General features: G+C 44.5%; 1 protein-coding gene and 1 non-coding gene across 17 annotated transcripts; both read left to right on the plus strand.

Moving 5' to 3' along the window:
• On the plus strand, positions 1-25,628 carry LOC109895684 (ubiquitin-associated protein 2-like). 16 transcript variants are annotated; one of them, XM_031830327.1, is made up of 27 exons: positions 1-162; positions 1,810-1,947; positions 2,626-2,703; positions 4,659-4,769; positions 5,483-5,639; positions 7,786-7,872; positions 9,488-9,551; positions 9,737-9,822; positions 10,170-10,225; positions 10,330-10,385; positions 10,815-11,004; positions 11,153-11,414; positions 11,925-12,205; positions 12,449-12,642; positions 12,750-12,978; positions 13,273-13,312; positions 13,454-13,577; positions 17,202-17,259; positions 17,436-17,643; positions 17,920-18,011; positions 18,203-18,253; positions 18,601-18,679; positions 22,854-23,195; positions 23,475-23,579; positions 23,836-23,909; positions 24,151-24,342; positions 24,895-25,628. In XM_031830327.1, exons 2-27 carry the CDS (start codon positions 1,852-1,854, stop codon positions 24,985-24,987), a joined length of 3,405 nt encoding a protein of 1,134 aa, XP_031686187.1. In that variant the 5' UTR covers positions 1-162; positions 1,810-1,851; the 3' UTR covers positions 24,988-25,628. The 16 variants fall into 16 exon arrangements, with proteins under 16 accessions (XP_031686187.1, XP_031686181.1, XP_031686183.1 ...); XM_031830321.1 differs by having other exon boundaries at positions 21-146; positions 9,704-9,822; XM_031830323.1 differs by having other exon boundaries at positions 21-146; positions 9,704-9,822; positions 18,206-18,253.
• On the plus strand, positions 13,026-13,101 carry LOC116374911 (small nucleolar RNA SNORD121A). Its single transcript, XR_004210936.1, has one exon. It is a non-coding gene; the product is annotated as a small nucleolar RNA SNORD121A (small nucleolar RNA).
• Positions 25,629-27,690: the final 2,062 nt, after the last annotated feature.

The following is a 27,690-nucleotide window of genomic DNA, read 5'->3' on the forward strand; positions in this document are numbered from 1 at the left end:
GCGAGCACGTACACCAGCAGAGTGCGTAAAACAACCTGATCTGCTAGACCTGTTATGAGTGGCTGGTTCGGTTATTCGGGGTTGAACGACGGCGCGGTGTGTCACGTGACGGCATCTGCTGCTGGCTGAGTGAAGCGTGTTAGCAGGTAAAGAAAGAAAAAGGTTTGTTATGATAATCATAAACAAAACAAAAAAATACGGTGGATCCACTTTACTGTAGTGATACTCCGAAAATAGATAAACCGAGCCATCATTTCACGTTGCCAGTTAGCTTAGCCACTACAGTGCTAAGTTAGCTCTAGCGTCTCCTCATTGTGCTATCGTTTTCAAATGCTAAAAATGTATGCTAACTAGCATGCTAGCCAGATAACTCACGGGTCAAATAGCTAGCTACCTAGCTATGTCCACACTTCCTTCTAGCGGGTTACATTGTAGTATTGTATACAATTTGTAGATATAACGTTGCTAGTTACATGTTATTCTTTAATGTAATGTTATTAGTCCACGTGTGTGGAGTACAGTGTATGGGCGACTGTTCCTCAAAGAGCGACCATTATAAATCATTAGCTAGGGGTACTAGCTAACTGGCTAATATTAGCCGTTTACACAAAGAGCTCCGTCCAACATTGTTTATTTTGGTCTCTGACAGTGACTGCAAACCACGTTATCTGCGGTAGCATACTTAGCTAGCTATCAAACGGGCGTTATGGGCTTAATCATGAGGTTAGCTACTATAGTTACAGTAATTTAGTAAACATTTTAGCTAGCTAATGTTATCTATTTAACGATTAGAGTGAGGCAGACAGTTTGGTCTTTGCTCAAGCTTACTTTAGACATGTGAACAAAGAATAGATTGGCAATGTTAACGTTATAACTAGCTACGTTAACGCGTCGTTAGCAAGCAAGCCAACGTTAAGTCATCGTCTTTACTGTGAATCATCAAAATAATAAAGCGCTCAACCAATCTAATTTTGGGATGCTCTTATTTCTGGAAATAGCTAGCGAACCTAGCTAACAAATCTATTTTTTTCTCGATTACAAGGACGCTTAGCTATTTAGCTAGCCGAATCCGGTTTGTTCATTTGTGTACCCACCCGGATTAGAGAACACAGCTGTCACAACAAATATGGCAGCTGCTTTGTTAGCTAGACGAGAGCTAGCAAACCAGCTACGCACTATCGTTAGATTATCAGAATCACACTTCATTTGTAAATTAGTTGGCTAGCTAGGCCATATATCCGCTTGGCATTCCGTTAATAGCGATGCCTAATTTAGCTAGCTGGCAAACGTTAGTAGTTTTTAGTAACTTCACGGGCACATGTCATGAACCATTGGCACGTCTGAACTTTTTTGGGCAATCCCAAATGGCTGCCCATGATTTGGACTAGGCTCTGTGGTTTGAATGCCTTGCTATAATGTTGAACGCTAGCTTCAAATCCAAATTCACCACTGTCAACAGAGCAACAAAACTATTTATAAATTGCCAGAACTTATAGCTGCCATTTAATTCAATAAAATTGATTGTAGCCAGGTGTATGAGTGGTGCTTGTTTGACCATTACATCTGTGTTTGTGAGAATGTTTTTGAATGTGTGCGTGAGAGATGTAAGTTGACACCAGAACAGGCCCCCCCCTCCCTTCCACCACGTCTAAATTTAAACATGAGGGGCGATGGACAGGGTTATAGTCTTACATGGCACAGGCAAAGTTGACGACAAAAGCAAGACTCTGTACAAGTAGTCCTGTGAGGTTGAAATGATTATGATGTCCATCTGACTGACTGACTCCCCCCTCCGTTGATCTGTTTCAGATTTTTCTATTTTGTACATACATTGTTTTGTATATACTGTATATGATGACTTCAGTGGTCAGCAATCCAGCTCGAGGAACTCGAGACAGAGCGCTGCCCACCACCACACAAACCACACAGCCACAAAAACAGATACAGGTGAGTTTCATACACAATTTCAGAGTAGCAACACTGTACAGTGTACTTTTGGTTGCTGGCAGAGGTGACTGCTACTGGTACTAAGAAAATGCAGCCGCTTATAGCTCTGATGCAATGGATTTTTTTAAATGTTATTTGATTAACCCCTTGCATTGGGAGCTCTGCAGTGTGCAGATAAATCGTTTTTCTAAGTGTTCTGGTATGTCTGCCTGCACTTCGTCAAATCAGTTATGCCCCCCCTTTCTACTATGTTACTGGTACCATAAGTGCATCTTTTCACTTGAAAGATTATTTTTAGCTGACATGAAAGATAAAGGCCATATCGGCATATGTTTCAAACCAATTTGAAAACTATTTATTATTGCCGTTTCTAAACGTTAAGACACAGCATAAGAATTGTAGTTCACATGGAGCCAGCCGTGGGTGAATGTAACCGCTGAAAACCCTACGTATGGATAATGTTTTTCGAGAGCTACATATACTCATATCTTGGCCAACTTGACTTAATGTCCCACCAAGCCTTTGTTATACCATACCCAGGGGTCGCATTATCTTTTCTCATGTTATTCCTGCCATCACAAGTACATATTTCAAATGTGCCTATCGCCTTTTAGTCTTATCACACAAACACAACAAATTGAGGTCACCTGGGTGTAACTACTCTTTGTTTGAATGCAGGCCACAGCGGAACAGATTCGGCTTGCCCAGATGATCTACGACAAAAATGATGCCGACTTTGAGGATAAGGTCAAACAGGTGAGGACAGTGTGTGAAAGATGTTGTGAGCATGGCATTTGTATAGCAGTCTGTATGATTTTAAGTACAGTACCAATGCACACTCATCCTACACATGTCTGTTTGTGTCTTCTTTGTATTTGTGAGTGCGTTTGTCGGCACTGCTGAGTTGTTTTATGTGCACACATGCCGATTAGGGCAGTGAACATTTAAATGAAATTTGGATCCTTAAAGTTAAGAATCCCTAACAAAATGAAAATCACAGTACAGTTATCACAAAATATATTATTTTCTTGGTTAGTCTAACTACACGATATAAAGGCCTGCGCAATGTTTTAATTTGAAATAAAACCAGAAGAGGTGAACTTCAGGATACTTTGGTGAGTTTGCAAGGCATGCAAGACATTCCCAGATAGCCCGTGGTGCCCCCTCTTTCCCTCGGGCTGGCTCGCCTGGGTCGCATTCATTACTCCCATTCTGTATCACGAAGTAAGCAAACTAAACGGCCGAGACCTACCTCACTTTGTCCAATTGAAACTCTCGTTTTAGTTCCAAACTGATGATTACTGCCCATGCTCTTTTAGCTAATGATGTGAGTTTGTTCAGTCTTCGGTTTGTTGGGGCTAGAATATCCTACCCTATTCATTGATTAGGCCCTGCTTTACTGAAGTTGCAAGCCAAGAAATTGAGAGATACGGCTATAGATGAGCCTAGTGCACGGTTCTTGCTCTCTGCCTGGTGGCCGGCCTGCCTATACTGTGCCCCTCTTACTCCATCCCCGTCTAATTTGCTATGAAAGATGCAAGTGTTTGTTTGTGTATCTGGAAGTACTGCAACTAATTGGTCTGTCCCAAAAACACGATCTTAGGAGTCGATTCCTAGCCTAATCGAATGTTGACACTCAGAAATGGAGTCCACACCGGGAGTCTCCTCCACTGTCCGTGCCGTTAACGGTTAGAAAAATGTGTCAGAGAAAGGCAAGCAATAGCAGCGAAGTCCTGTATGGCAATACTTTGAGAAGGAAATGGCAACTTTTGGAGGTGGTGTTGGGATACAGTAATGGTAGTACATGTGCAATGTTTAATCATCGGAAAGGAACTCGCCGTGAGACCCAACCCGTTGCCGACAGCTACGTTGTGAATTCAAGGGGGATTTTATTCATTTTCCTCTTTTGTACTTTTACCCCTTTTCCTCCCCAATTTCGTGATATCTAATTGGAAGTCGGTCTTGTCCCATCGCTGCAATTCCCCTACGGACTCAGGAGAGGAAAAGGTCAAGAGTCACGTGTCCTCCGAAACACGACCCTGCTAAGCCGCACTGCTCCTTGAAACACTGTTCGCTTAACCTGGAAGCCAGCCGCACCAATGTGTTGGAGGAAACACAATCCAACTGGCGCCCGAGGTCAGCCCGCAGCAGGCGCCCGAGGTCAGCCCGCAGCAGGCGCCCGAGGTCAGCCCGCAGCAGGCGCCCGAGGTCAGCCCGCAGCAGGCGCCCGAGGTCAGCCCGCAGCAGGCGCCCGAGGTCAGCCCGCAGCAGGCGCCCGAGGTCAGCCCGCAGCAGGCGCCCGAGGTCAGCCACAAGGAGTCGCTGGAGTGCGACGTGACTAGGAAATCCCGGCTGCGATGCAGTGCCTTAAACTGCTGCGCCACTTGGATGCCCATTTCCCGTAGTTTCAATGGAAACATTTGTAAATAATTATTAAATGGCAGTTTAAATGTAAACAAATTGTCTACTTGAATGAATTCAACCGAAATGTGTCTTCCGTGTTTAGCCTCAACCCGTCTTTAATCACTGTCTTCTACACCTGGGGAGAAGTTGTTGGGGGATTAACTTCCTTGCTCAAGGGCAGAACGGCAGATTTGTCCACCTTGCTGGCTCAGGGATTTGAGCCAGCGACCTTTTGGTTACTGGCCAAATGCTCTTAACCGCTACATTACCTGTCGCCAAGTGCTGATCATATGTGTGTATTCCCACAGCTGATTGAGGTGACTGGGAAGACCCAAGATGAGTGTATGGTGGCCCTCCATGACTGCAACGAGGATGTCAACAGAGCCATCAATTTCCTGCTGGAAAGCACCTCTGACACGGTGAGGTTCACCGCAGGCACTCACATGCATCCACGCTCTGACACATGAATTCACATCCAGTGACGCTAACTCTAATTAAAGGGGCAATCTGCAGTTCAAACTTCCACAAAGCAAACGCCCTGCTACTGTTTTGGTAAACGGCTGAGTGATGGGGCTGGAGAAGTGTAACCACTCTCAAATTTAGAGACTGTTATAGATGCTAGTACTGACCATACATGAGATCCAAATGATAGTTTAAATAATGTTTTTAGCCTTTATAGAACAGCTCTCTCCAACCCTGAACTTGGAGCGCTACTGTCCTGTAGGTCTTTGCTGCAACCCTAATCTAGCCTACCTGATTCTAATAATTAGCTGGTTGAATCAGGTTAGTTACAACTTAAGGTTGGATCGAAAACCTGCGTGAGGGTTGCTCTCCAAAGACAGGTTTGGAGTGCCCTGCTAAACAGTATTTGATCACAATTACATTGTTTACAAACTATGACGTTAAACTAGCTTGTATTTTGGGTTTTTATAGAGTATGATAGTTGAACTATACATTAACTTACCTACAAAAATGATTTCCAATTGCAGGTAGACTCTTTAACTACTTTATTAGTCAGTCCCAAGTTTGCGCTCTCAAAGTATTCTCATAACCAAAATCTACAACCTATTTCTCATGTTTGCTTATTCAGGTTTGAGTGTTATGTTTGCAATAAGGTCTCTTTGTCATTCAGACCTCCTGGGAGACAGTTGGGAAAAAGGCGCGAGGCCCCGGGAAGGAGGGAGGACCCTCTGAGACGAAGGACAACCGAGAGAAGAGGGATCGCGAGGCAAGCCGGGGCCGCGGGGGTCCCAACAGGAGGGGCCGTGGAACCAGCCGTAGCCGAGAAGGTGAGAGCCGGACTCCTAGGGCTGTTAGTGACCATATTACCGCCACAACGACTGTCAAGAGTCACGAATGTGGTCAAATTCAATGTAATCGTTGAGTCACGGTAACCATTCAAACTGTGCTCTGTAAAGGAATGGCGCTGAGTAGCCTAACCAACTTGCTAATAGTAAAAATAGAAACCCTTGAATGAGTAGGTGTCCAAACTTTTGACGGGTACTGTAGATATTTCTGCCGAGATGCACTTTTAAGTAGATAGTTGTTGGCTCAATGACTGGAAGTCTATGGGAACAGCTAGTGTAAATGAAGCCTTACAGAGTTGGCTGCAACTTCATCTTCCAGGTAAGGCGGATCAAATATTTCAGCAAGTAATATGACTAAACTCAAATGTACTGAGGGGGTAAAACACATTTTCTGAGAAAAAATGGGTATAATATCTATGAAGACATTGTAAACGGTCAAATTGTCACGCGTCACCAAGTGTATGGAGGCGTATGCTCAATACAAAATTACAACTGGGAAGGTTCAAGACCCTCAGAGGGATGTATTGCAAAATGGTATACTGTGGACACCGGAGGGTTGGAGTTAAGATCACACTGAATGGTGGATTGGCCGCTGTGGGTGAAAATCCAGCACTTGCAGAAAGAGGAAATCAGGCAATCATTATGCATGTGCTGTAGATGTGAATAAAATAGCTGTAAGTGGAAGTATTGTTGTCCGACTAATCAGGGGAGGGGTGGTGGAATGAGGGGTTTAGAAATGCCGCTAACAATTTTATTTGCTAGAACCCAAAATCTGCCGTATTAAAGTAGCTATCCAATTTTTTACGTCATTCTTGTTTCAAACTATAAGCCAAACGCAACGGTAGCCATTTGGACTAAACTGAATCAGATTATAAACATCTGAGGTTGTAGTGAACCTTCAGGAGGGTAGCTCTCCAGGAACAGGGTCGGAGAGCCCTGGCATAGAGTTTGAGAGGAATAGGTCCATCGCACAGAGGCAGCTCCTCATCAGCTGGTTGATGCATAGAGAAACACTTATTTTACTTCAAGTCCAGTCATTGCGCAACATTGCTGTGCGGAATCGCGTGCGACAAGTTTTGACGGCGTCTTAAAAGGAGGATCTCACCTTTCCAGTCGTAATATATTTATTTCTCAACTCCTAATGCGCAATGATTCACTTTACATCCGGAGTAGCCTACTGGCAACGCCGGACAGGCATCCTATATGCTATTACCAAGTTGGTGCATACGAATGCCATGCCCTGATAATGGCCCGTTAATAATGTGTGATTGTTTTCCATTTATTAGTATAATCTGTAAAGACAATATTAAATTGCGACTAGTCTGATGGGTGAGAAGAATATTCTCACTTGGGAATGAGACGGGCTGCGGGTGCAGTCTAGGCCAGAAGCCGAGCGAATGCCTCGGACTTTTTTTTCAAATCATCAATCATCAAATTGCATCATGCTGCCCATATTTTGAATTCCAAGACATTCTACACTTTATCACTAAGGTTGTTAAATAATTCTTAATTAAGTGTTTAAGACCTGTTTCAAGTCACTTTTTACATCACATGTAATAGCCGCTCAATGTGCACACTCCCATGGCAATCATTTGAGAAATATCCCTTCTATTTTATTCAGCTATATGTTCACTTGTATTCATATAACTAAAATCATATAATATAATGGCAATTATAAGCATATCTTGTCTGCTATAAATGAACTAGACCTCAGCCTAGGCACCAGGTGTATGGATTTAGCTAAACGTGTTTGTTTATTAAAGGTCAATTACTGTGAGACAGGCAGTCCATTTTCATGACCGCCACAGCCCTAGGGACACCTACCATCCCCCTTTCAAAGGTACTTCAGTCTTTTGTCTTGCCCATTCATCCTCTGAATGGCACACATACACAATCCATTGTCTCAAGGTTAAAACATGAGTCTTTAACCCGTCTCCTCCCGTTCATATACACTGATTTCTGAAGTGGATTTAACAGGTTTCCTCAATAAAGGAGCACAGCGTTCAGCTAGTCTCTCATGGAACGAGGTGTTCTTAATGTTCTGGAAACTGTTAAATCGCCTCTTTGTTTTGTGAGTATGTTGACAAATGTCATTTGTTTTTGGTGTCCCCCCCCCTTTACCTTTCAGTGCGGTCAGAGGAGAATGTGTTTGAAATGGGTACTGGAGATAGAGGGGCAGACCGTGGTCGCAGGGGTAGAGGCGTTGCTGGCAGAGGTGAGTGTTACTGGTACTAAGAAAATAATGTAGCCACGTTCTCTAGCTTCGATGCAATGGGAACCCTGTGGTATCACGATGTGCTTGGTATCGTGACACTTAGCCTACGTTCTCTAGCTTCGATGCAATGGGAACCCTGTGGTATCACGATGTGCTTGGTATCGTGACACTTAGCCTAGTATCTCATCGTTAGTGAACCGCTGGGCTTGTGATGACCTCACTCTGAAAATAGGCACATTTCTTGCAGTTCTAGCACTGTTTCGGTGCGAAAAATGGCACCTTTGTGCGCCCTCACTAGTTTGTAACCATGCCTTACTTTGAAAATTGTACACACTCTTTTTTTAAAAATAAGGTTTGACAACATGCAAGAGATCAGTGCTGCCTCATTCACTGCTATGGTCATTGATCTCCTGAAGAAGATATCTCTTTTTCCTTTATTTCTGTGCCCTCAAATGTTAGAATATACTGGTCAAGTTACCGGATTGTTAAGTAGCTAGAGAACTGAACAACGTGTAAACAAATGATTAGCAGCTCGCGAGTCCACCTAGTTTTAGAATTGCCCGCGACATGGATTGAAAAATGTGGCCCGCCAATGTGTGATGGAAAGAGGAAATATGTAGAGTTGGTTATTTGGGACATATCTTGGGCTAGAAAAAAAATCTCTTTTCATTGTGGCAATGGTGCAACCAAGACCGGCACCTTTCTTTAGGATACTACAGCGAAGCCTAGTTATTAGAACACTTTTTTTTAAATGTTAAATTATTCTGCGTCTTTTTATATAAAAAGACCCAGAATAATAATTTTAAAAAATAGCTCACACAGCAAAATATTTATGCGCATATACTACCAAAATGTTCCCAATGTAGAGCCCTGTGTGCCACACAAAAAGATTCCACTACTATGCTGTACGCTACAATAGTCTCCACAATAACCCTCCCTGATCTTAGTTTTGCAAAACCCACTCTCTACTCTACGGGGCCCTTGTCTCCCCAATATAGCATGTGATGTGGGCATTTTGTACGTCTAGTAGGGTGGGTGTAGAATTTTAGTTGGCAATGTGTCTATTTGTGTCGCCAAGCTATTACCACAAGTGCCATACAACGTGTGAAATGTACTGTGTCCTGCAGCTGCTAGGGAGAGGGTGCCGGGGGGGGGGTTGTTTTGGTTGGGACAGTCAAAGACAGACGTGCATACTGTGAGGGTGGGGTCAGGGGTGCCTATGACGGCAGTTGCTGTCTCTAGATGTGTTTCGTCATACGTTTTAACTTCGGCTGTCTAGGCTAAGCCCGCTCTCGTATACTGATCTAAAGCCTGTCAAATTGTGTCGCTGTTCTCAAGCTAAAGTCTAAACACTGATTTCTGATAAGCAAGTAACGTTAGGCTTTTAGTCTGTTCAAAATTCTCTACCGGTATAGACGTAGAAGTCGCCCGTTATTAATAACATGCCCCCCTCTAACCTATGCTTGAGTGTTTTTGAAGCAACATATCAGACGTGGGCGGAAAACGTATGTCAGTTTTTTTGTTTTTTTAACTCACATACTTCACGTGTGGTTATTAGACAGAGGTTTGTGTGTCTTGCAGCAGAGGTCAGACGTGTGTCTGTGTGTGTCCTTAGGGTCGGGGGGTCGCGGCAGAGGAAGAGCAGCTGGTGGGAGCCGGTTCTCCTCTCAGGGGATGGGGTGAGTTGGAAAAAACCTATACAGGAGAGCCCACCCGTTTGTCTCCCGCTGTTCATGTCTATTCACCCCGGTATCCAGGAGGTCTTTAGTGTGTGGCTGTTTCACTGTAATGTAGCATTGCTGAATAATGTCGACTTAATGATAACACACAGACGAACCCCTACACAACCCCTCTTCGCCTCCAGACTCTTCAACCCTGCTGACTACAATGCCAACTCGGGCGCGTCTCGCCAGGAAACCTGGGAAACTGAGGGGATCGACGATGGAACAGGTGAGACCTTTCTGGCACGCCAGTTGATTTTTAGATGGCCAACTGGGTTTCTCTGAGGTGTGAAAGGAAGGCCCACTCCTTTACAAGTTGTTACATGTTTTAGAGCTTTAAAGTGTAGTAGTTAACAAGGGCTGTGTTCATTCGGGAAGAACACAGGAAAGGACTACCTACATTTGTCCAATAAGAAACCCTTTTTTTTGTTTTCCGTTGTGATGCGCTTTCTTTAGGAGGCGCCCTATTGAACACAACCCAGGTTTTATTGTGCTGATTGAGCTCTGTTAGCCAGAGTAGGCCAGGCATGAAGGCGTGTTTAACTTATGTACCCCTACTGTCCCCTACCCGCGTAGGAGGAACATGGCGAGGCACCTTAGAAGACTGGGCTGCGGAAGACTGGAATGAGGATGTAAGTGTTTGCCACTTTTGGCTTTATATTGCAGTGGATACACACACACACACACAGACACACGCAACAGGTTCTCTTCCTGATGTTTCTGTTTTTATCAACAGCTGTCTGAGACCAAAGTGTTCACTGCCTCTGCAAACCACATCACGCCTGGACACAAGTAAGGGCTCCAATCTAATGCTCACCACAGTAAAGCGCACTTTACACCCATGAAATACTCGAGTACCTCTGGCTCTCCCTGCTAGCACGAATTCTCACCATACCAACCCCAGCCAATGTACTTTTTTGTTTGTATGTGTTTCTCTGTACCGGCCTTACATATGATGGAGATGATGATGGTTACAAGCACATAGCTGAATCGGAATATGTAGACTACCTCAATCTCTGAATCTCCTTCTGTCCTATAAGTACATTATTTTTCAATTACATTCTCACTCTGCTCAACTTCTCATTGAGATACAAATGAGACGCATTATAAGTAAATTGAAGTGATATCTAATCGTGACAAAGCAGTATCTGGGTACAACACAACACTTTGCATTCAGTGTCCCATTGTAAACTGCTGGTTGTTTTATCCCCCTCTCTGTAGTGTGGACTTAGGCTTGCTGCTGCCCAAGACGGGCGGCATGGAGGCCGAGCTGGGTGGCATGGAGCCCCCCGCCGCCGAGGGCCTCGGGGGTCAGAGCCTGGTATTCACCAACTCTCATCACAATGGCACTCGCACCGCCACACACAGCTACGCCAGTGCCGCCGCCAACAGCTACGCCCCCGCCGCCCTGGTGAGGCAGCCAGCTGAACGCATGCCCGTGACATGGTTACACGCATTCATATTCTTATACATACACACTAGTATTATGCTCTCAAGTGAATTTAGACGCCTGGAAATGCTTTCAGACTCACATTATCAACTCTCTCCCCCCACGACAGTCCTCAGTCCTGGGCTCTGGTTTTGGGACTCTGAGTGGGCCCAAGCCGGCCCCGGATGAGGTCAGGATACCAGAGCAGCTCAACGGGCCCCGGCTCGCCCCGCGGCCCAATCAGCACCTGGTCACAGCGGGCAACGCCAGTGTCGCCAAAGAATCCGGTCTACCTGCAGTTGAAGTCCCCTCGCCCATTTCCGCCAGCGAATTCAAGGCCCCAAGAGTGGAGCATGGCCCAGTTCCAACCTCTCAACTTAAGACACACGCAGGTACTATCACACGGAAATCAAGTTTCAAGTGTGGGTACGTCATTGTCTGTCTATCGGCTTGTCGAATAGGAGATGGTGGTTACAAGCACATAGCTGAAACTTAATGTGGATTACCGCTGACTGAATCTCCTTCTGTCCTCAAATTGCATTTTTTTTTCCCCCAGTACATTATCACTCTGTTCAACTTCTCTTTCTACCCCTCCCCCCTCCCCCAGTGACATCGTGGGGAGGAGAAGCATCAGGGTACACCAAGAACCTTAAGTCAGAGTTCTGTTCTAAAAGCTGCCGCACATATCCGGGCCCTATTAATTTCTTAGTCCAATCCCCTGGGTCCTAACCCCAGATCTGATGAGGCTGTAAGCAGTGTAGTTGTGGTGGCGCAAACATTGAAGGAGAAGGGAGGCCATTTCGGACCAGCAGCCATACTGGCATAAGTTTTTCATGCATGTATTTACTGTACTCCCAATACCACCATAAACCCTTCTGTCGGTTTCTCTCGGTCTTCTCCAGTGGATCTGAAGATGCAGCCGGAACCATCCCCTGTCCTCAGCAAACTGGCCCAGCGGCAGCAGCAGGCCCAGCAGAGCTCTCTGCCCCAGGCAGAGCCTCTGTCTCTTCCCCCCTCAGTCCCCACTCCCCCAGGCCATGGCCACTACGACGCCGGGCCCCCGCCTCCCAGAGACGGGCCTTCCCCCGGGGTCAAGCTGGCTCTCGACCACCAGGCCCCCATGGCTGAACCCCCACAGAGGCAGATCAAGACCCAAAGACGCAGAGTACCACCTCCCTCCAAGGTTAGGAAACGTGTGTGTGGGAATAGAGGCTGCCTGCTCACTCAGTGGGTACATACAAGGAGTGTTTGTTTCTCTATTTGTAAACATCTACAAGTAGTGAGTAACTTTGCATGCTCTTACACATTGGGCCTGAAATGTCAGTGTGCTCATTAATCACACTGAATAGCGTATGTACATTGATGCGATTTCATGTGTAAATGTCCCTCATCCTCTTTCTTTACGTCTCTCGCTTTCTCTCCTCAGATCCCCTCGTCTGCGGTGGAGATGCCAGGCTCGGCAGACGTGTCTGGTCTCAACGTGCAGTTTGGGGCTCTGGACTTTGGCTCGGAGCCCAGTGTAACTGACATGGGCCAACAGGCCGAGTCTGCCAGGGAGCCGGCCTCCACAGCTGTACCTCAACCCCAGATTAGCTTGTTCTCAAAACCTGGACCTGTCAGGTGTGTTTCAAATAAATACAAAATAATTAGCCTAATTAGTCTCACTGTTGTGTGAGCGTAGAGGCCAAGGTGAACTTGTCTCACACTAGCTCTTCCCTCTGTTGCAGTGAGCCCCTGGGCAGCTTGCCATCCATGCCTCCTGTGTCGGACCCCAGTTTCCCTTCCCCGTCTCTGGGCTTGCCCAGTGCCACGCCTTCCCCCTCCCTGGGTCTCCCCAGCGCCGCTCCGCCCTCCTCCAACCCCTCGTCTAGCAGAGTGGACAGTGGCCCTCCGCGGAGCTTGCCCTCGCACCTGGGCTACTCCCAGAGCAAAGACGCCCCCTCCGCCCCCCTCACCGTGAGTAACCCACACTATAGACACGGTCTCCGACTTGTCACTCGTAAACCTGGAGATAATGATGGTTACAAGCACATATCTGATTATTATGTGGAATACCTCAATGACTGAATCTCCTATGGTCAATGGACATTTTCAAGACTCTAAGCGTGATTTTAAGATTACTAGAGCTTTAATGTGACAGCACGATATGCCCAAGAACACCCTTTCAAAAGGCTTGTGGCCACTGATACAGGACGTATCATTGTTAGTGAAATCAGATGGTCCTCTGAGTGTCAATGTCTTCTTTCACAGAATGGCTATTGTGGCATGAGGACACAGGGCCCACAGGACTGTAAGTACCCATGAGAATTTGTGGTTGACAAAAACAGAAACCCTTTTGAAGGAAAAAGGTTTTCTTAGTTCATGTTTTAAGACAAAAAAACGAGTCCAGCGTGCTTGCTTATCTGTCGGTTTCTCTCCTCTTCTTTCTCAGCAACGACATTGGCCTCTCGTACCCAAAAGCCAGAGTCGCCCCCCATGAGCAGTGAAAGTGGCCACCATGTTCCCTCCCCTGCCCCCATGCCCTCCCACTCCGCCCCCCTGCCATCCCTCAGCAGGTAAGCCCATAACTCACCCCCCTAGTCGTTCTCATGATAATATTTACAAGTACATAGCTGAATCTTAATATATGGACTACCTCAATGACTGAATCTCCCGTGTTGACTCGGTAGAATTGAAGTCCTTGTTATCGGTTGGTTCAACCCTTTTTAACCCTCTCAGTCCTGAGACCCCAGGAAACATTGTCCTTTCATTTATCTGCATGTCCAGCCCTTATATTTAGCCTATTTAGCCTTTTATTTTCAAGTAGACCACACAATTTGACATAAACAGTGGCTTTCGTGAGATTTATTGACTAATGTCAATTGGGAAAAATAAGATCCACCAAACCAACCTGATAAAAATGAATTTATATGAATGCTGTAAGTACAGATTGTTTGCTGGGAAATGAATATCCAACTAATCAGTGACAGCAACTTTGAGCTTATTACAGTGTTATGAACACTGGCCTGGGATTTCCTGTGATCTGTCTAGAAGAAGTCCTTACCTTCTAATGACTATTGTATAGCTTGTGAGGGTCATCGGGCAAAGCATGTTTGTGAGTCTTGGTTTTGAGCTCAAACCATTTGGACATAACAGCCCTTAAAAAAAAAAAAAAATTTAAGACCCGGGCCCCTCCGGGGTCCACCATTGTCTCAAACAGTGCTCTAGTGTTAATCACACAAACTAATGGTGTCTACGGCTGCAGAAGAAATGGACAAATCCAAACACACAGTGTTTAACTCGCTGCAGTCTAAGCCTACCAAGCTATATGGAATTGCTTTAAAAAGGTCACACCAAGAATAATTTAACTACTTGATTTTTAATTAAGAAATCTAGAAGTATTAAAAATATATATAAATATATATTTGATTAATATTTTTGTTTGGCCTTACTGCTATTAGCTCATACAAAGTCATTGAATAAGATTCACGACATGGAACAGAGTCGCCCACTCTTTACAGTGTCTGTATGAGATTTGAGAGAAAAGGAACCGTGTATATACTACACATCAAAAGTTTTAGAACACTTACTCATTCAATGGGTTTTCTTTATTTTTACTATTTTCTACATTATAGAATAATAGTGAAGACAAACTATGAAATAAAAAATATGGAATCATGTAGTAACCAAAAAAGTGTTGAACAAATCAAAATATATTTCAAATCAAAATCTAATTTTATTGGTCACATACACATGGTTAGCAGATGTTATTGTGAGTGTAGCAAAATACTTGTGCTTGTAGTTCCGACAGTGCAGCAATATCTAACATGTAATCTAACAATTCCACAACTACCTAATGCACACAAATCTAAGTAATGGAATAAGAATATATACATAAAAATATATGGATGAGCAATGACAGAGTGGCAGAGGCAAGATGCAATAGATGGTATGAAATACAGTATATATACACGACCGTTCAAAAGTTTGGGGTGACTTAGAAATGTCCTTGTTTTTGAAAGACAAGCAACAAAAATTTGTCCATTTCAAAAATGACATCAACTTGATCAGAAATACAGTGTAGACCATGTTGTAAATTACTATTGTAGCTGGAAACTGCTTAATTAAAAAAAACAAAATTACAGTATATCTACAAAGGAGGCCCATTATCAGCAACCATCACTCCTTTGTCCCAATGGCACATTGTTAGCTAATCCAAGTTTATCAGTTTAAAAGGCTAAATTATCATTGGAAAACATTTTTGCAATTATGTTAGCACAGCTGAAAACTGTTCTGCTGTTTTAAAGAAGCAATAAAACGGTCCTTTATACTAGTTGAGTATCTGGAGCATCAGCATTTGTGGGTTCAATTACAGGCTCAAAATGGCCAGAAACAAAGAACTTTCTGTATCTCGTCAGTCTATCCTTCTTCTGAGAAATGAAGGCTATTCCATGAGAGAAATTGCCAAGAAACTGAAGATCTTGTACAATGCTGGGTACTACTCCCTTTACAGAACAGCACAAACTGGCCCTAACCAGAATAGAAAGAGTGGGAGCACAACTGAGCAAGAGGACAAGTACATTAGTGTCTAGTTTGAGAAACCGACATGTCACAAGTCCTCAACTGGCGGCTTCATTAAATAGTACCTGCAAAACACCATTCTCAACGTAAACAGGGGACTCCGGGATGCTGGCCTTCTAGGCAGAGTTGCAAAGAAAAAGCCATATCTCAGACTGGCAGGCAAAAGAAGAATCTTAATCTTTTCTTTTTATTTGCCTAAGATATGTCTTTTGGTCAAATTTGAGATTTTTGGTTCCGACCTGCGTGTGGTGAAGGGGTGATCTCTGCATGTGTAAATCCCACCGTATAGCATGGAGGTGTTTGGGTGTTTTGTTGGTGACACTCCAAGACACACTTAACCAGCATGGCTACCACAGCATTCTGCAGCGATATGCCATCCCATCTGGTTTGGGCTTAGTGGGGCTATCATTTTTTTTCAACAGGACAATGGCCCAACACATTGTCCAGGCTGTGTAAGGGCTATTTTACCATGAAGGAGAGTTGCATCAGATGACCTGGCCTCCACAATCCTCCGACTTCAACCAAATTGGGATGAGTCGGACCGCAGAGTGAAGGAAAAAGCAGCCAACAAGTGCTCAGCATATGTAGGAACTCCTTAAAGACTGTTGGAAAAGCATTCCAGGTGAATCTGGTTGAGAGAATGCAAAGTGTGCACAGCTGTCATCAAGGCAAAGGGTGTCTATTTTGAAGAATCTCATACAAAATCTATTTTGATTTAACACTTTTGGGGGGGGGGGGAGAAAAGCCCTTATGAGTAGGTGTGTCAAAGCTTTTGACCGGTGGTGTATGTGGATTTAAAAAATAAAAAAGTTTTGGTTGTAACTTTGAATTGTGAATTTTGTCTTGCTGCTTTTTGTTTTATGTTGCTCTGTCTGTATGCTACATCTTGCTTGTCCTATGTTGCTCTGTCTGTATGCTATGTCTTGCTTGTTCTATGTTGCTATTGTCTATATTGTAATTGTTTTTAATAACCTGCCCAGCGGCTGGCTAAAACCGGCACTTTTACTGAAACGTTGATTAATGTGCACTGTCCCTGTAAAAAATTAAAATAAACTCAAACTCAAACTAACCTTTCTTCTTTTGGCACTAAACAGTCTCCATTATACTTCAATTCATATATGGTTTTTAAACTGGTACCGGGGGACCTTCAGATGAGGCCTGTGGTTACCTAATACAAAACCAATATGTTCGTGAGTCACCTTTCCACAGAGTGGTCATATTAGTGTGCAGCCCAAACTGTTCGGACGCTACTGACAAGTTGGTATGTCGGCTGTACCGACTTCAGACGAGTCCCAAGACGTTTGTGTGGGTCGTAGAGCAAAACGAAGAACACGTGTTTGTGAGAATCGTCTTTACATAGAGGGGGTCATAAGTTTGTAGACCAAACCGTTCGGACACTACAGATTTTGTAGTCAAACACCGCTCTAGCTCTGCCACAGTGCGACTTCGGCGGATGCGGTGGATTGAGACGAATCAAAAGCAAAAATATATATCTCTAGCTTAAATTTTTTGGGGGGGGTTCTAGGGGGTTAAAAGGGGTTTAGAGGTCAAATGCACTTGCTTTATGGTGGGACTCATTGGGTTAACGTTACCCGTTTTCTCTGCTGCTCTCTCTCCAGTCATGTGACCAGTACATACTCATCAGGATCTGCCCTCTCCACTAGCTCCTCCCTCACGGTAAGCACCACTTCACCTTGGGCTAACGCAAAACACTTCCTAGACGGTGTATCTATGGTTGTTGATCGCAGAGGGACTGATCTTAAATAAGCACAGACGCTGGAGAGGAAAAGGGCAACTGATTTTAAAGCTAAGCTTCTGTCAGGCTAACTCTCTTCCCCCACCCTACCATACAGATGACCAGTGAGGAGAACAGCAGTCTCCACGCCTTCTCCTCAGGCCCTTCGATCAACGCCGCTGTTAGCAGCTCCAATGGCATGATGCACGGCCCCGGAGGACTTGGTCTGACTGGCAACGCCGCCCTCTCACCCGCCGGGCGCACCGCCCAACCTCTGCTGACCACCACCTCGGGTGAGTCCAGAAGAACCCTGCCATCACACATAGGTTTGTTACGGTCACTTAATGGTTCTACTCCAGGGTTTCCCAAACTCTGTCCCCGGAACCCCAAGGGGTGCACATTTAGTTTTTTGCCCTAGCACTACACAGCTGATTATAATAACCAACTAATCAAGTGTTGATCATTTGAATTGGCTGTGTGGTGTTAGATAAAAAACAAACTGGGCACCCTTTGGGAGTTTGTCCTACTCCCTCTGCTTATTTGACTGTTGTGACCAGTGTAATTTTTGACTCCTCTTCCTCTCTCATTCTGATGTTCCACAGGCAAACCCCCCCCTAACCTGGCCCAAGGAGTGCCCCCTCTGTTGGCCAATCAGTACATTATGGGCCCTGGAGGCCTGCTTCCTGCATACCCGGTAACTACGCTACCCCTCTTTTTCCTCTTGCGCGCCCTTGCGTTGTTTTGTTTCCATGAATTCCCATCCATTTCGCTCTCGTCTTTTACTCTAGTCCGCCATTGGTTCTTGCTTAGCGAGTTGTGGTTGACTATTTCAGTTGAGATGTATCAACGGACCTGTTTTCATTTGGTCTTTGTCCTGCTCTAAAGCAGATCTATGGCTATGAGGACCTGCAGATGCTTCAGTCTCGTCTGCCTATGGTGAGTGACCTTTCACACATGGAACATCCCTTGTGTCGATGAAGAGCAATGCAGCACACATTTCTGTTTGCCCAGATGGACTCTCGTATGGTCTCTGGTTTAGATGTAGTTTTAATAGACCAGGCATAAATAAATGTTAATGATTAATATTGTCTGTTGTGCCCATCTTATTATGGAGATGATGATGATGATGATTGTTGTTACAAGCACATAGCTGAATCCTAATATGTGGACCACCTCAATGACAATCTCCCATCTCCTGTGTGGAATCTGATTTATTTGGTGGTGATAGTTTTCTCTCCTTCCGTCTCTCGTTTAAGCTGGTGTGTTTCTCCATCCCTCTGTAGGACTACTATGGAGTCACATTCCCTGGTACAACGGCAACGATGCCTGGCAGAGATGGGCTAGCCAACAATCCATACTCAGGTAACGCTTGTTGCACACTCGTTTACAAATGCACGAATCTCTGGGGCCAGAACCATTTCTTGTGTGTTCACCATAATATGGAGATGATGATGGTTACAAGCACATAGCTGAATCTTAATATGTGGACCACCTCAATGACTGAATCTCCCGTCTCCTCTGACTAATGAATTGAACAAATGGCTGATTAAGCCCCATCCCGCGATGGAACGATTCATACTTACTATTTAAGAATACATTTAATCTGTATATCGCTTTTCGTGAGTTCTCAACTCTACTGTGGGGGAGAAACATTAGACAATAAAAATAACATGCAGGTAAAATGGCAGTAGTGGGGTGGGTGCTGAATACACTGGGACTAGGACTGTGAAATTTAGTCTGTAGAAGTGGCTTTTATGTCTGTTCTACAAAATGAATATGTTCCCAAATGAATGTGCACTGAACTGACACGCGTGATTGGTTAATGACCGTCCGATGTTAAGATGGGAGTTAAATGTTATAATGCGCTCACCTCAGACAGCGGTGTGTACCCTCCTGTAGCGGCTGGCGAAGTCATTCAAAGCCTGTGCTTTATCGCTCAGGGTGGCACTTTCCAGTGCGACTGTTTTTGCAATGTAATGTTATTAAAACAAAATCAGACAACCCCATAGTAGAATATTTGACCTATTTACCTAGTCGGCTTGTGTGTTCTATCCAAGCTAAATATTCCTTGCGGGAGCCTTGTCCAATGCACAACCTTTCTTAATGGGATCACAGGAAAACAGTTTTGAGAGCAGCGTTGCTTAAAAACAATATAAACAAAAAATATATATATTTTAAAGTGAATAATGATTTATGTTTATAATAACAATCAGGATGTAGTGTCCAATGGGGTAAATGCAGATGGACGAACCCCATGCTTCAGCCTATTTACATTTTATAGCCATGATGCTTCATCAGTTGGGCTACAGGTGATAATGCTTATTGCTCATAGCACATTTGATATTATAGATCACGCATAGGCTATGTGCACACGGTCCAATATGTTACATTGAATTAACCAGTTTTACATGTTATTGGGCACATTTCTAGAGGTGGAAATGATATTTTAGGTGGTGTCGGCATTAATTTATTTTCTTTTTTGGAGTAGAATGTCCCTTTATTCAACATTTTTAAAAAGTCACCAGAACTGAGCTGCTCAGTCCTACATAAAAAGGATCCTGGGGATCCCCTAACCAAGGGATTGGTTAAACTCTCAGTACATGTACAAAATGATCCTCTTTCCCTAATATGATGGTAATGACGTTATTACATGAAAAGTGAGGTTTACGTTTAAATCTGGGATTTTCAGTCGGGGGGGACTGTGTGAACCAAGGAGGCGAGCGTTGGACCGTTACTTCACAAGGATGTTCCGGGTATAAGTGAGAGTGCTGTTATACACGCTGTTATGTCTTCAAGGGCTTGCTCACTACAGTCAGACTCAAGGGTGGGCTGGATGTGTTCCTGAAAGAGGAATAGGTTGAGTTTCCTCAGGTCGTGGAATTTAATGGTGCCCTTTAGTTGGTGGAGAGGAGTTGGAGCGGTCAGAGACGCCTCGCTCGATGACAGCCAAGTCTGTAACATCGCCAGTGATAATAAGGTCCGTTTTGTGTGTTGTCCACGGTTGTGGGTGGGAGCATTTACCTGTTGCACAAAGTTCAGCAAGTTAAGTCAGCAGCCACAGAGCACTTGTGAGTCAACGTGGATGTTAGTCTTCCAAATGTGTGTTGGCGAGGGTGTGGCATAGAGGTTAATCTATTGAACAAAAATACAAATGCAACAAGTGTTGGGCCAATGTCTCATGAGCTGAAATTTCCTTACATACACACAGCTTATTTTGCTCATTGTGCACGCATTTGTTTGTGCACACATACATCCCTGTTAGTGAGCATTTATCCTTTGTTATGATAATCTATCCACCTGACAGGTGTGGCGTATCAAGAAGTTGATTAAACAGCATGATCGTTACACAGGTGCTGGAAACTATATTTTTTTATTAAGGCCTCTCTAAAATGTGCATAGTTTTGTCACACAACACAATGCCACAGGTGTCTCAAGTTGTGAGGGAGCGTGCAATTTGCATGCTGACTACAGGGTTGTCCAACAGAGCTGTTGCCAGAGAATTTTAATGTTCATTTCTCTACCATAAGCCGCCTCCGCCATTTTAGAGAATTTGTCAGTACATCAACTAATCAAATCTTATTGATCACAAACACATGGTTAACAGATGTTAATGCGAGTGTAGCGAAATGCTTCTAGTTCTGACAGTCCAGTAATATCTAACAATTCCCAACAACTACACACATCTAAAGAGATGGGGGGGAAAATATAGATATTATTATTATTATTTAACTAGGCCAAGTCCGTTAAGAACAAAGTCTTATTTTCAATGACTGCCAGGAACAGTGGGTTAAATTGTCAGCTCGGGGATTCAAACTTGCAACCTTTCGGTTACTCGTCCAACGCTCTAACCACTAGGCTACCCTGCTGTGTGTGTGCGTGCCTGTGGAGGGAAGGAATTGTGTGTGTGTGAGAGATGGCCCAGCGGCATAGGCAAGGTGCAATAGATGGTATAAGGTACAGTATATACATATGAGATGAGTAATGTAAGATACTTTAAACTATGCCACTTTAATAATGTTAATGTGACTAGTGTTCCATTTTATTAAAGTGGTCAAGTCTGTATGTAGGCAGCAGCCTCTCTTTGCTAGTGATAGTTGTTTAACAGTCTGATGGCTTTGAGATAGAAGCTGTTTTTCAATCTATTGGTCCCAGCTTTGATGCACCTGTACTGACCTCGCCTTCTGGATGGTAGTGGAGTGAACAGGCCGTAGCTTGGGTGGTTGTTGTCCTTGATCATCTTTTTGGCCTTCCTGTGACATTGGGTGCTGCAGGTGTCTTGGAGGCCAGGTAGTTTGCCCCCTGTGATACGTTGTTCAAACCGCACCATCTCCGGCCTCACAACCGCAGACCGTGTGTAACCACGCCAGCCCAGGACCTCCACATCCAGCCTCTTTGCCTGCAGGATCATCTGAGGGGTGCTGAGGAGTATTTCTGTCTGTAATAAAGACTTTTGATTGGCTGGTCTTGGATTCTCAGTTGGTGGGCTTAGCTTCCAAGTATGTCCACCCATGGCTGTGCAATCCATAGATTAGAGCCTAATGAATTTATTTCAATTGACTGATTTCCTTCTATGAACTAACTCGGTAAAATCTTTGAAATTGTTGCATGTTGCGTTTTATATTTTTGCTTATAGTTAAGAAAACCGAGGTAGGTGCTTGTCTTGGGGAGGCAGTAAACAAGAATAGGATTTTGGTTGTTTACATTTTAAAACCAAGGTACTCAATAGCTTGAATGAGCAGCAATCTGTGGGTTTAAAATATGGCTGTGCACTTTTTTTCAATGCATTTGTATCCAGGTGGGGCTGCTACATTCTTTCAGTGAGGCAAATCATATCATTGTCATGTACTCATACAGAAGAGGAGACTTGTTTTATGTATTGTAGAGTGTAAAACGTGTTGAGGCGTTGGTTGGAAATGGAGTCATTGCATTTTGGTTGGTCCGCTGTGCTCTGTATGGACTGGAGTGGGTGACGTCAATAGCCTGCAGAACTGGCAAGTAAAATGTATTGTCCAACTCCGTTGTGCTTGTACTGCTCGCATTGCGAGTGCACACACTAGACTTTTATTAATTTGCTGATCAGTTTCCTGCCATCTCGTTGTCTTTGCGGTCTGCATGTTTTCTGGAAGATCTGGCTGTTGAGCTACTTGCACAGGGTTGTTTATAAAATAATAACAAATCTAAAACTTCTCAGGAATCCTTGTAGTGGAGGAAAGTCGCTGCCATTTCTTAGTCTTTGGTCCAGCCTTCTGTCCAGGAGATAAGAGAAGTGGCTAGTATTCGAATCCAAACATTTAGCTAGTTGATTGGATACGAAGGCTAGTTTTTAATGTTTTCGGTTTAGAAAACAACTAGATTTTTGTATTCCGTACTCGATTAGCTTTCAAATAAAGTAAAAGTTAAAAATAATACTACACATCAAAAAAAAATACAAAACAAAATTATAGATAAATTCCCAGGAACATAAACCCATTTTGGCTCTCATTCCCTGGCTCTCATTTTTTCATATCGATCACCATCTCTTCTCTCTCTTGTTTAGGTGAAGCGACCAAGTTTGGCCGAGGGGATTCGTCATCCCCGGCTCCCCCCACAAGCCTTTCACAGGGCCCATCCTCGCAGCCCCCCCAAGCTCAGAGCCAGGGCCAGGGCCAGCAGAACCAGAACCAGGCCTTCCTCAACCCCCCTCTGCCTCCGGGCTACGGCTACACCGGCCTGCCCTACTACGCTGGCATGCCCGGGGTGCCCAACGCCTTCCAGTACGGCCCCACCGTCTTTGTGCCTCCGGCCTCGGCCAAGCAGCCCAACATGGGCCTGGGGAACCCCTCCAGCCAGTACCACCAACAGCATCAGCCCAGCTACGGCCAGCACACGTATGGAACAGGTATGTGTGAGAGGATGACCTGAAATCAGACCGTGTGTGTCTGTTGTGTGCGTGGCTGAGAGGGAGATCTTGCTTAGCGAGCATGCCATCCCCCCCGCCCCCCCCTCTCTGCCGGATATAGTCGCTGTTCACATGCTATTCTAGCCAGTTACCTTATTGCTTCTCTCTCTCGGTTCTTCTCCCCCTCCCTCTGCTGTCTATTTTATTTATTTATTTATTTTTTACTCTCCCCCCTCCACTTCACTCGGTCCTCCTGGTCCTCTTCCATTCCTCTCTCAGCTTTTGACGACCTGTCTCAGGGCCACGCGGGGGAGTACAGTAAGGGAGGGTACGGAGGCTCTGCCCAGTCACAGGCCAAATCAGCTGGCAGCGGCCCAGGGAAAGGTACACTCAATGAACTCGGCTGCCCCAGGACGCACCCCCCCCCCCCCCCCCCCCCCCCGCCTCCTTCACTGTTATCCGCCGTGATTTACTACTACTGTTCTGAAACACCTTCCTCACTACTATGAAATACTACCTCACTCACTACTAACTCTTGAAATGGTGAACTCCCTCACTAGAAATGTTGAACATTGCCTACTGTCGCCGTGCCACCTCACAGGGTCAAACTGACATGTTTGATGTGTCCTCTCGCTCACAGCTCCAGGTTTGTCCGGCTCGGGCAGCAGTGGAGGGGTGCCTGAAATGGGTGCTTCAATGTACAGCAAGACACAGGTGAGTCAGTCCACACCTGGTGTTCAGTTGTTTCTGTGTAGCTGTTGGGCGTTTCAGCTAAGTCATGTCTGAGAATAACGAATAGACTTGAATTTAAACGGTTGGTTGGATTAATTGTGGTTAATGACAAAGCTGTCGATCGAGGTGCACACAACCTCAGTACCACAGGATTGAAACATAAGGATAGGTTCAGGATTATACTCAATCATGACATAATATAATGGTCTTCTGCCCCCCCCAGGCTTTTGATAAGCAGGGCTTCCACACGGGAACCCCCCCTCCCTTCAGCCTGCCGTCTGCCCTGGGGGGCACAGGCCCCCTGAACCCTGGCGGTGCCCCCGGTTACGCCCCAGCCCCCTTCCTCCACATCCTGCCTGCCCACCAGCAGCCCCACTCCCAGATGCTGCACCATCACCTCGCCCAAGATGGACAGGTAACACCGTAGACTTGTATTCTCCACTTGCTGTTAATGAACACCATATGCATGGTCTCCTGGGGAGCTGTACCACGCCTCCATGGCTCAACTAGCACTCCTGTAGACTAGTCTTTAAATAATTGGATGGTGAAACTTGCATCCAGCCCAACCAGAAAAGCAAGGTCGACACAATTCAGGCATTCTTGAAAGTTAAGATAATCCTTGTCCTGCAAGGAACACTATTTTTATAGTTGTAAAATTGATTTAGCAAGCAGTAGGCATTTAGAATTGAATGTGGAGTGGAGCTTTATAGTTACATGATGACATCACGTGCCCCACATATATTTGTGCCCCACAACTATTTGTCAATCATTTACTCAAAACAGTTGCCAGCATTTTGGACCAAATTAAACATCCACCTGTCGGGCGGATAAAAAGGTTCAACTTGTAGAATGTTTCTCCTATAGCTGCCGTTTCCTTCACACATGTTTTAGCTGAATAAACGTGGGTCAATTTGAAACCCGCCCTATTGACTTGGGTGTGCTCCCTCTCCCCCCCCCCCCCCTGCAGGGTGGTCCGGGTCAGCGCAACCAGTCCAGCAGCATGCAGCAGAAGAGCCAGGGCAACAAGTCCAGCTATGGCAGCCCTTACTGGGCCAACTGAAGGGCACTGTGGTGGCACCTAGGGGAGTCTGTCCTACTCATCCTTAAGGCTCTGTGTGTGAAGCTAAACACAAACACACTGCCCAAACATAACCCTCCTTCTCCAACTTCCCTCACCCCCAAAAGTCCTTACATTTTCTTTTCCCTTTTTCAAATTGGTTGTACATGTAAGATATTTATGTATGTATTTATATATATAAATATATATATACTGTATATGTAATAGTAGAACAAGAAATGTGGTGGCTTCATTTTTATTTTTGAAGGACGTTTTTGTTCACTTTTTCAAAACTGCAGGAAGACGTTACAGCAAAATCTGAACTCCTATAGAGAAATGGAAAGAGCTTTACCACTGATGAAATGAGGACATCTCAGATGGAGGGTTTTCACATTAACAAACTGCATTTGTCTCCTTTTTTATACACATCTGAGTGACCCAGCTAATCCCACTTATTTTGACGCTCTTTTAAAACTCCATTTCAATTTTGTAGCTGTAGATCTCTTCCCTGTTTTCTGTTTCTGGTGGGGGGGGCTCTGTGCCCTCCCAGCATCGATCCCCCTCAAAGACCTGCCCATTCAAATTTTATATTTTAATGTAATTTTAACCATCGTTTACCTCTAAATAAAAGTTCTGCGCTGTAACTTTGTCTTGCGCAGAAGTTCTTTGTCTGTAAGGGACTATTGTCAAGGCAGGCTGGTCTTGGATGTTGTCATAAATGTGTGTGTGTGTGTGTCGTGTTGTCCCTTTTTTTTAACCAGAGCTCGAATTGACCAGATATACCACGACACCTTACTCAAGCATCGTCCATACCACTAAACCAGCAAAGATGTCACTTGCAGAAGGGCGGACACTAGTGAGCGCACCGCTAACTTGGCAGCCATTTAATTTCACATTGGCTTAACATGCACAATACGCATCCTCAGAAACCCTAGCAAGATCTCTGGAGATGCTCAAGTTGTACCCTTTACAGCTGCATCTCTAATCGCAAAATAATATCAACTCAGCAATTTCAACCATTTTACGGAGTCCATAGAAGGAAATCAGTCAATTTTAAATACATTAATTGGGCTCTAATCTATGGATTTCACATACTGGGCACAGGTGCAACTGTGCCCCTCGCCTGAGAGGGCATAAGCCCACCCACTGGCTAGGCCTGGCTCCCCAATCAGAATTTTTCTCCACAAAAGGGCCTTTAGGTAGCCTAGTGGTTAGAACATTGGGCCAGTACACCGAAAGGTTGCTGGATCGAATCCCCGAGCTGGCAAGGTAAAAAAATCTGTCGTTCTGCCCCTGAACAAGGCAGTTAACCCACTGTTCCCCGGTAGGCCGTCATTGTCAATAAGAATTGATTAACTGACTTGCCTAGTTTAATAATTTTTTTGTTTAACTTTTATTTTAGTAATATTAGACAAATACTACTCAGTTTCATCAGCTGTCTGGGTGGCTGGTCACAGACGATCCCGCAGGTGAAGAAGCCGGATGTGGAGGTCCTGGGCTGGCATGGTTACATGTGGTCTGCGGTTGTAGACTGGTTGGATGTACTGCCAAACTATTTAAAACGAAGTTGGTGGGTTATGGTGGAGAAATTAACATTTTAAATTGTCAAGCAAAACTCTGAGCATTCCTGCAGTCAGCATGACAATTGCACCCTCCCTCAATTTGAGACATCTGTGGTGTAACAAAACGCCATATTTTAGTGGCCTTTTTATTGTACCCAACACAAGGTGCACCTGTGTAATGATAATGCTGTTTAATCGGCTTCTTGACATGCCACACCTGTCAGGTAGGTGGATGGATTATCTTGGCAAAGGTGAAATGCTCGCTAACGGATGTAAACACATTTGAGAGATTAGCTTTTTATACATATGGAACATTTCTGGGATCTTTTATTTCAGCTCATGAAACATGGGACCAGCACTTCACATGTTTTTATAATTATTTTTAATCAGTGTAGAAAGAACGGTCAACTGCGTACGCAACCATAATCTTAACAATTGCTATGTTTATATTATACATAATGCCAGTAATATAGGGTTGTACTTTACAAACTACGTTAGCTTGTAGGCTGTGATACATTGTGTGTAAGCATATGCCTTCAAAATATTCATGCCCCTTGACTTATTACACATTTTGGTACAGCATGAATTCAAAATTGATTAAATATTACATTCTCAGCCATAATTAAAACAATAAATGAAAATGTATTGTAAATGAAATACAGCGAAATATAATTTACTTAAGTATTCACACCCCCGAGTCAATCCGTGGTAGAAGCATCTTTGGCAGTGACTATGGCTGAGTCTTTCTGGGTAAGTCGCTAAGAGCTTTACACACCTGGATTGTGCAACATTTTCCCATTTTTCTTTTCAAAATTCTTCAGGCGCTGTCAAGTTGGATATTAGTCATTACTAGACAACCATTTTCAGGTCTTGACATTAGATTTTTAAGTAGATTTAAATCGAGACTAACTTGGCCACTCAGGAACATTCACTGTCTTGATAAGCAATTCGGGTGTAGATTTGGCCTTGTTTATGGTTATGTCCTGCTGAAAGGTGAATTCATCTAAGTATCTGGTGTAAAGCAGACTGAACCAGGTTTTCCTCTAGAATTTTGTCTGTGCTTTGCTCCATTCCATTTTCTTCTGTCTTAACTCCCTAGTCCTTAGCGATTTATAAGCATACCAATAACATACTGTCCACAATG

This window comes from Oncorhynchus kisutch, linkage group LG8, assembly GCF_002021735.2.
Source record: "Oncorhynchus kisutch isolate 150728-3 linkage group LG8, Okis_V2, whole genome shotgun sequence".
Classification (NCBI taxonomy): Eukaryota; Metazoa; Chordata; class Actinopteri; order Salmoniformes; family Salmonidae; genus Oncorhynchus; species Oncorhynchus kisutch.

Excerpts from the sequence above, each read along its gene's own strand:
- LOC109895684 (XM_031830321.1), top strand. The coding sequence starts at position 1,852 with ATGATGACTTCAGTGGTCAGCAATCCAGCTCGAGGAACTCGAGACAGA. Across the intron at positions 11,415-11,924 it reads TCAACTTAAGACACACGCAG|TGGATCTGAAGATGCAGCCG; the intron begins GTACTATCACAC and ends GGTCTTCTCCAG. Across the intron at positions 17,260-17,435 it reads CCACTAGCTCCTCCCTCACG|ATGACCAGTGAGGAGAACAG; the intron begins GTAAGCACCACT and ends CCTACCATACAG.